The 9,657-nt window shown below is 41.9% G+C and overlaps 1 protein-coding gene across 1 annotated transcript; it reads right to left on the bottom strand.

Moving 5' to 3' along the window:
* Positions 1-4,910: 4,910 nt before the first annotated feature.
* ube2v2 (ubiquitin-conjugating enzyme E2 variant 2) lies at positions 4,911-9,646 on the bottom strand. The gene is made up of 4 exons (XM_080440770.1): positions 9,505-9,646; positions 6,185-6,333; positions 5,907-6,032; positions 4,911-5,697 (listed from the first exon to the last, which is right to left on the bottom strand). The coding sequence occupies exons 1-4, from the start codon at positions 9,518-9,520 to the stop codon at positions 5,551-5,553; spliced, it is 438 nt and encodes a 145-aa protein (XP_080296896.1). The 5' UTR covers positions 9,521-9,646; the 3' UTR covers positions 4,911-5,550.
* Positions 9,647-9,657: the final 11 nt, after the last annotated feature.

The raw sequence follows: 9,657 nt of genomic DNA on the forward strand, positions 1-9,657 counted from the left end.
TTTTTGAAGATTTCATTCTAATTGGCTACTAGCCTGAATATGAATTTCATGAGCCTGGGTAGGTCACCCTGGCTTGGCGGAGATATGCCCTGTAGCACACTCCGCACAGCAGCAGCAGCAGCAGCAGCAGGTGAAAGCAATTCACTTAATTGCTCGTTCTCTCTCCCTCTTTCCGTCTCCTCAATCTCTCGCTCGCTCTTTCTCTCTCAATCTTTCACTCTCCCTTTTTTCTCTCCCTCTGTCTCTCCCTCTTTCTTTCTTTCCTTCTCTCTCTGCCGCTTTTTACCTCCCTCTTTCTCCCTCCCTCCGTTTCTCTCTCCGTCTCCCACTTTCTCTCTGTCTTCCTCCCCTCTCTCTTTCTCTTTCTCTCCCCTCCTCTCTCTCTTTCCCTCTCTCTCTCTCTTTCCCTCTCTCTCTCTCTCTTTCTCCCCCCTCTGTCTCTCCCCCTCTACCACTCTTCCTCTGTCACTATCTCCCTGCTTTACGAGCCTATTCATGCAATGCTTGAACTCCCACTCAGAAGGACATGTTTACATACTTGCGCATTACATATTTATACATAAACACGGATGCATGTGACTCCGTCACTGGACAAATTTACACACCTGCTCCCAATCACCACAGCGCAAAAGTAGGGCAAATCAATCAATCTCTCTCTCTCTGGGAGCAACAACAAGAAACAGTGAATGTAGGTTTTCATAGACATGGTCGCTTGTTTCTCTCACATAATCTGGCAACACCGACAGCCCTCTGTTGTCACTGCCACTGCGCTACCAGTCGGCTAAAAAGCTGAACATGTTCGGTCGGCTCTGGGTCGGCCGAAAAGGTCCCGACGGACCCCCCGACGGACCCCTAACCGACTGGCCGACGCTTCCCGAAGCCAATTCGGCCCAAAATCGGGCCGACTCAGATTGGTCTGGAGAGGGCTTTAACCTTTGTCACTAGATGGCGCCTAACGGTGCGTTTTAACAGCGGGCGATCAGCGGGCGATCAGGATAGTATTTTCCGGAAGTGCATTATATGTCTATGAGAGCCGGCGACTACTGGCGATAGGGCGAAGTGGGCGGGGGGGCGATGAAAGATGGATTTTCTTTATCTTTTGGACGATGTCGCCGGCGATCGCCCGAGAGTCGCCCGCTGTTAAAACGTACTGTTATAACCAAAGTGAAAGTACGGTGTCGCCCAAAAGCTCCAGCAAGCCACATCAAGACCATTCATTCATATTGCGTTCATATTGCGCATAAAACAGACACATTTACAACAACAAAAAACTATTTTTCCCACGTCAAGATAAACATACTGTAGGTAGGTACCATACCTTGAGATGTAGGGAGGCCAGAAGAACAGCCGATTGGGCTTGTAGAGTGTCTTTTGTGAAGGTTGCATAGCTGTTGACAATGGCAGCAGATTCATCATCAATGTTCACAAACATTTAACAAATGTTCTAATGTTTTGCTAAGTAAAAACACTGCAATGCTCGGAGGTGGCGTTTTCCGGTTTTCGGACGTTGCACCCTGGCTGCGTTGCAGGCTTGTATTCCATTCATTCACGAGTTTCACGTTGAGACCACGCCATAGGCACGTCAATGTGTCAATGTTGAGGTTAGATTAAACAAACTATTCATGCATATGTAGGACTGATAGCACGTCTACTAGATAGGCTGTTGTAGGGCCTACGAGGATGCAGGATTGGGAAGCAGGTCTGAATCAAGGCGGTTTTAGGAAGACTGGGCGCAGGTGGGGGGATCTGATGGAGATGCAGAACCAGTGTGGCAGCCACCAGAGCTGGCTCTGGCAGCCACTATCTCATCATAATCTACCTGTCCCATCTGGTGATTTGGGGGCTTTCCGGACACCGTGGCTACTACCATCAACAAACTAAAAAGCTCAACAAAATTTGCAGAATTCAGAACCATTCACTTGAATCTACTATGCCATATGGCAGTGGTTCTCAATGTGAGGTCCGTGGACCCCCTGGGTTCCTTGAGGATTTTACAGAGGGTCCCCATGCAGCTAAGTTAGTTAATAGCATCAACATCAGAAAGCCCAGGATTTGAACGCGGGTCCCCCGCAAGGAAAGACAACATCTTAACCACTAAGCCAAAGGGAATTCTTCATCGCTGGGGGCGGGGGAGATATTAGACTATCAGGCCATCAGGCTGAGGTTGTGAGCCACTCTGCTACACTCACCCCCCCCCCCCCCCCCCCCCTTTGACCTCCTCCCACGGGGAAACCCGATCTGGGTCACGGTACCAATGTAATGGCCGGGATTTGAACCCCGGTCTTCCACGTGGAAAGCCAACATCTTAACCACTAAGCCAAAGGGAATTCCCTATAGCTCGGAGAGATATTAGACTTTCAGGCCATCAGGCTGAGGTTGTGCTACACATAAAGTAGTACATTGGCTATTTGAAAACAGCCAATCTACACGCTCACAACATGTGGCAATGTGTTGAGCTTGTAGATCTGCTATTTTCCCAAAATCTTGAAATAAATGTGAAACATTTGGAATATTTCGGAAACATTTAACAACACAAATCTTGTATGGGGTGTCCCGTCCCTGGCACAAAGATTTCAGACACGGCCCGTGCTAAATAGCCTATAGGGCCTTGGCTACATATTAATTTGCGGTCCTTGACATGAAAATGTTTGAGAACCACTGCCATGGCATGGGTGGCTATGCATATTATGCATATTATGCATAGCCACCTAATCCTGTGTGAGTTTGCTGCCATCCAAAAGGTTAAAACAAGAAAAGTGCGCTCCTTGGCGTTCAGACCTCTGTTAGGCCGGGTTGCCTACTCAGGGTTATGTGGAGTGCAGCTGTCAGGACCCCAGACATGAGGAAGCTGCGGGGTAAAGTGTTTGTTTGCGCATTTCTTGCGGCCCCTATGGGCAGAAGTGAAAGCAGTTTTGGAGGTGCGCTCAATAGAGGCCCCAAGAATAAAGATGCGATTCCAATTTGTGTATGATATTGCGTTCATGATATATGACGTCAAATGGTACAGAATAACAAACCCTATTTGACGTCCATTGCCACACAAGACTTTTTGTGCCTAATTTGGTGGAGGGGAAATCACATTTCATTAAAGGACGACTTCACCCATTTTCAACCTATCTTCATATAATTGGTCCTCACTAACGCTCATGATAAAATGGTACAATTTTTTTCCTACTTGGTCTGTGTCTCATAGCAGGGATGTGGACAGTTCAGAAACCTACCTACCAGTGACATCATCAATGGGGAATCCAAGCTAATATAAACTCCAGGCTTTCTATTCCTGGAAAGTTAGCGTGTAATGGAAGCCATTGTTCTCGCGTTAATAAAAATCTAAATAAAAAATGTGAAATCAAAAAGAAAATAAAAACTGCTAAATGATGATGTCACTGGTAGGAGGGTTTCTGAAGTGTCCGCAGCCCTTCTATGAGACACAGACCGACTAGAAAATCATTAGCATTAGCGAGGACCAATTATATGAAGATAGGTTGAAAATGGATAAAGTCGTCCTTTAACAGTGACATTTGTAGCATTCGTAGCAGCCCATTTGGGTGTAAGTGAAGTAAGTGAGTCGCTTTTGGCTCTGTGTTGTTTAGAGGCCACTCAATGTGTGATTAAAATTTGGGGCACATCGGACGCTGCGTTTATGATTTGTGCCATTTTTAGCTAAATGGGGCAAAGTTCTTCCTTGGCGTACTGGGAGTGTGCGTGCCAAGTTTCACACCGATCGGTCCAGTGGATGGACAGGGGAGAGAACATTATCTTTGCCTCCGGCCTATGGCTGAGATAAAATGGGCGATGGCTGAGCTTGTGACACTGATGTAGGCAGCACAGCTGCAGACAATAAAATAAACGTTACAGTAGGTGTGTTCAAATATTGCCAATACTGTTGATTCATGTCAATTGGCATGATCACATGGCACTTAAACCTAACACACCCATTATAAATGAGTTTTAACACTTATTTAATAGTTATATTCGCATTCAAAGTTAACTTATTTCTACCTAGTTGTAACCATTTACTAATGTTATGCAAGGTATTAATTTACACGTTAAATTGCGTATAAATGACAGTTATAACCTTTAGCTGGCAATAATCTGAGACAGTTGGACTAGGGTTTCGTTACCTCTAATTAAGGGAGGCTAACTGGTTGGTCATACATTTTCTGGAGGTGTTTGATTTAAGGAATTACTACGACTGAACTGGGAAGACAACAAAGACACTAAAGAATTTAGGGAGCAATAAATATAGGACCAGGTTTAATCTACACACACACACACACACACACACACACACACACACACACACACACACACACACACACACACACACACACACACACACACACACACACTTTTGACTGCTGGCAAGTGGCAACAAGTTTAAATATTACCTACAGCAATAGAATTCCTTTGCCATTATTACTTCATAATAACGGCAAAGGAAATCTGGAAATAGTCTCGAGATTGCAATATGCAAAAAAAAGCCCTAGTCCATAAAACACAAGTGTTAACATTTGGAAATCTCCATTATGATTAACAATTCATAGTTACGTAGTGCATTGCTTAATAACCAAGTGTTTTTCGTTTGAAAACAATCTTGGTTTTGGCTACTACTAAAATATAACATACAGGGTTTGGATGCCCAGCTAATTAACAATTGCAATTTCTTTGATCATGTAACTTGTAACAATGTATGACCAACTACATTTTGATTACATTATAACAAGTGACAAGAAAATGCCATTAACTTGGTTTTGACTACAGCCAGCTTACATGTTGCACAATTGTTTTTGCATATTTTTGCAAACATATCTGCTGATAAATGGACTACGGCTTGAGGCATGTCCTCTTAGTTGTAAAAGTGATGATCTTGTCTAGAAAGACAAATTAAATCCAAATGTGCAACTTCATTCACAGACAGTGATTTTAATTTCAGAAAACCACAAGTTGATACACCTGCCATTTTCAGTAGACGCTAAATGCAAGGGTTTCAGAACAGAACAGGCTTCAACGTCTGTTACATGTCAAAGAGCTGTAGAACAGAAACATTGGTATTGTGTCAAATACAGATATATATATAAAAGAAAAATCTCACCTTGTGCCACTACTTTTAGACTAAAGCCACAATTCAATATTCATTGATCTGAATGATAATTCAATGTACCTGCTAAATTTGACTAACAACTAAAAATGTGTCTTCTAGTCAACTATTAGTTACAGAACATGCCATCATATACTCATCTTGCCTTTTGTTTCAGTGACCAGTCATTTGAACACAAATATGTTGTGACTCTGGTACAGCCTATGTGTGGTGCCATGCTTCCCTCTTCAAGCCGACTTGAAACATGTCAAACATAAAGGTTATGGTCCAAATAACTTTGATAATGATTTTTTTGGAATGAGCTAGGTAATAGGCTTAGCATAAGTAATAAAGTCCAATCTTGTTCTTGCAGATGATAATGTTGATGTGCGAAGTGAGCATCTTGATGATTTACACAATATTTCTAAGAGAATAAGGAATAAGGTTTAGGTCAAAACAATCTGTCACAATTAATTGCTGTAGTTTTGACCTTCTGGTGGTTGTGGAAGCTTCATATTTTCTTTGGACATCATTAGACGCCTTAACTCTTGAAGAACAACTTTAATGCTATATGAATTTTGCCATTTTGCTAATATTGGTATGCTACGTGAATCCACCTGTGAGGAAAACACACACACACACACACACACACACACACACACACACACACACACACACACAAACAAAAACATCAGTTATTGTGACACCACCTTAGTACAACAGAATCTATCATAACATTTAACACAACATTTCGGTTCAAGACATTTTGCTGTATAAAATGAAATTAATCTCCAGCCTAATCATTCAATGTTGTGGTTACACTTACCGCCCCGTTGGAATTATTTATCCCATTCATGCTAATTTTTGTTACAAATCTAACAGTCGGGGATGACTCTGGGTATTTTTGTCCACATTCCACTTTCAGACTGTATATCCTGTTCTCATAATTAGTCTGTAAAAGAAGGAGAAAAGAATTACACATGAATTTGTTGTATACAGATTCTCTTCGGCCATTTTTGACTGGAGATGTGGTAATATTTTATTTCCTACTGATGGTCCAGCCATAGGTTGCTATGGCTGTTCCTGAAGAGGTGCTTTTCTTACTCTTGCCGGTCCAATGATCATGCCGGTCCATCGTGTGAGAGTCATGTCGTCGTCGTCTTCAAGGCCCCAGCTGACTGTGCCATCTCCAACCCCCTTCTGTCCCTCTTCAAGCTCTTCCAATAAGCGAAAATTACGTGGAACTTTAACTCCTGAAAAGGACAATAATGTGACATGAGTTAGAACTCAAGTAACCGCATCCACATGAAAGCATACATCAAGTTTATAAAAGCACTCAAGAGTTAGCAAAGCAATCAAAAATAGATGCTGACCGTTTTAGCACATTTAACGGATACAATGGGCATTGTGACATGCTTCCCACTTGTACACACCATCACATCATATGAAAGCACAAAGCCAACACCTGTGCTCCAACTCTTTAATTTCCTTCAGTGAACTCAGCGTTCGGTGTAAACATGGGCTCATATGACCCATTCAATCATAGAAGAGGAATGCAAAGAAAAAGTGTAAAATATAATATATACAGTATACAGTATACAGCAATAAGGCATGAGAGAAAAGTGTCAACCTGCGTCAACAGTTTGATATGTTATACCCGTCTGATCAGATGTCAAATATGCTGTGCATATCTTGTATCTACATACTGTGGAGTAAGGCCTAACTTGATACCCTGTTCACAACAGTAGTTACTCAAGATCTCCGACACTGGTGAGCATTGAAGCTCTGTAAAGTCAGCACTCGGACAAAGCAACACTTTGTCACACACTAGGTTTGCCGAGATACAGATAGCCTACAGATGTGGGACTACAACCCTACAGTGCTACCGCCTACCGTAACCTCTTAAACCCTATATTCGAAGTCAAATGGACCCGAGTTGCAACTGTACTTTTTCCCCGTCTATACCAAATCTTAGCCGATCTCCAAGCTCTCAGCGTATTTTTGGCGAATGTTCCCTCCGGAATAGGTTCATGTGAAGAGATTGAACAGCGAGCTGTCATATTTGTTTGTAGGTCACAATGGCTTTCCAAAATTGTCTGTCAGGTGGGACAGAAATCGTTTGTTTTGCGTGCAGTTGTTCAGAATGTAGACAACAACACAGGGATGTAGCCTTGCAGTTGTTTCCATGCAATTGTCAAAAAATACTTCAGCTAATTTGAGAAAAAAATGTATTTTGCTGCATTTCCACTGAAGCAAATTGATGTTAAACAAAGTATGTCAGAAAGTTGTTTCATTGTAAAATATTGCATACTTTCCCACTATAAAGAATACACTTTTTTTTTTGCAATATTAAGAAACTTCTATTGAGCTTTCTTTTGCAATGACAAACCTGGATACCAAGCTACTACCACAGTTCTTGATAGTAATGGGGTTGCAGGGGATTAACTCGTGGGAAAATTGTAGCAAAACTACTCATGATGGCTGCAACCCTCATGACTTGCATTGAGAAAACCACACTTTGCAATTTCTAGTTTTCATAATGATCCTGATGGCACACAAACAAACTGACAAAAGGGCTTGGAGGCTGGAATTCAAGTAAAGGACTTCAAGAACACACATTCCCAAAGAGCAATTCACATAGGTTAAGCATTTCTGTACGTTTTTTTACTGTGTTCAAACGAGATCCTTTATAATGCAGTAAAAGTCATTTCAGCAACCTGCAAAATAGACCAATGTGCTTAGGACCAGGATAATTCTTAAGACTAGAATATATGCAATAAGCCAATCTAGTGTCTTGTCAGACTGTCCCACGTAAAATACGACTTTAAATGCCCAGACAATTTGTGTAGACTACATTTTTTGTAGTATATCTAAAGGATTGATATCACTATCTTTGTCAAAGCCGTTTTAACATACTGCTTCATATGGCCCAGCAGCTACAGTTTATATTGGTAAATAATAATAACAAACAAGTCAACATTATGATCACACATACACAGTAACCTCCTGTAACCAAATGGACCCTTAATAATTAGAGGTCAATTTGGTTACATTACTCTCAGAACTAAACAAACTGAGTCATTTAAGGTTCATTTATTGTGCTTCTTTAAACCACCCTGCTCTACAACTTGAGACCTCATATGCTGCCTGCTGAGCTGACCGGTACGGCTAGTTGCTGAAACCAAAAACGTTATTAGTTCAATTGTTCAATGTTCAATTCTGAGATTCCCTCAACACCTCTTCGCTCATATCAATGAATATATAACGGCATTGCTTGTTTTAAAATGTTGGGCTGGTGTATTGTGCAACCGCGTGGGAATCATTTTGAAAACTTGTCAATGCAACTATTATTGCATTGACTGCAGTAGGACTTGGCTGTTATGTTGTTGTAGCATGAGGTGTGTCACTATCACAACCTGCAGAAAATCACCAAATTATACATTCAGGTACTAGTTATTCCCTTATAAACACACACACCATCTAAATAAGTCCTTGAATTTGGCAGAACACATATTTTATTTTATTTTATTAAGTACATAGTCATCAGGACTTCAGCTAGCAAGCGGTGACGTTTCTGTTGGAATCTTCTAGCTACTGTGGTGTGGAAGTTGGTACCCTGGTTAGGAGTGTTGCCATGTCTGTTTATTATAAGCGACTTGGGGAATTATTTTTCAGTAAAGTTGCTTGTAAATACTGGTGGTTGCGGTTTTTTCGGGCTTGTTTAAAATGTACTTGCTTCCACATTTACTTTTTTTTTATTTAAACCAGTGGTTCTAAAATATGTTCACGAAAATGCTGTGCCAGGTAGCATTTGTTGTTGGGACACAAATGCAAAAAAATATTCCAAATATCCACATTTTATTGCAAGAATTTAAAAAATAGCAGATCTACAAGTTTGCGACGCGTTGTGAGCTTGGAGATCGATAAAACCGACAGTTTTAAAGCTCATGAGGCCTAGTTGCCTGTTTAGGGCTCGTTTTCCTAGACGTGGTTGCTTGTTTCTCTCACAACATATGGCAACACTGCTGGTGAGCAGCATCAATGATGCTGTGTGATAGCTCTACAATGTATATCAATTATACATGTCTTTAGACATGCATACCGCATCAAAGTAACAAACAGGTTTGCTGGCCCGACCCGTGAGCGTATTGTTCTCATATATGCACACGTTGCGATATACATTATGACAATTCACTGCAGCTAGGACGGTTAGCACACTGGCTAATAGACGGCCGGCTAGATGGCTCAGGACTAAACTGCATGCGTTCTTTTCTCATTAAGAACCCCACGATCACGTGTCGCACTAAAACATCTCCACAAAACTCCAACATGCTGCGTTTGCTCTCAGTGCCGTTGTGTTATTCACGCCTCCGACTCTCGCAGCAAGACCATCTTCTCAAGCTAGTTTGTAGACCAGAACAAACCTGAGGAGGCCGCCATCTTCTTCAGCCCAGATGATCCAGAAGCACCCAGCCTCCCAGTTGTGTTGCTGTGACGTCACGTCAGTTAAAACAGCCGCAATTCGGGTACTTGCGACGGTGTCGGGGCGCCAAAAAAAAAACAGATCTGCAAGCTTA

Source organism: Gymnoscopelus braueri, assembly GCF_963280865.1.
Source record: "Gymnoscopelus braueri genome assembly, chromosome: 10".
Taxonomy (NCBI): domain Eukaryota; kingdom Metazoa; phylum Chordata; class Actinopteri; order Myctophiformes; family Myctophidae; genus Gymnoscopelus; species Gymnoscopelus braueri.

What these genes read in the sequence shown, in the direction of transcription:
- ube2v2 (XM_080440770.1), bottom strand. An exon ending in TGATCATTGGACCGGCAAGA is followed by an intron (nt 6,033 to 6,184) that starts GTAAGAAAAGCA and finishes CTTCTTTTACAG; the next exon opens with ACTAATTATGAGAACAGGAT. An exon ending in TAAATAATTCCAACGGGGCG is followed by an intron (nt 5,698 to 5,906) that starts GTAAGTGTAACC and finishes TTTTCCTCACAG; the next exon opens with GTGGATTCACGTAGCATACC.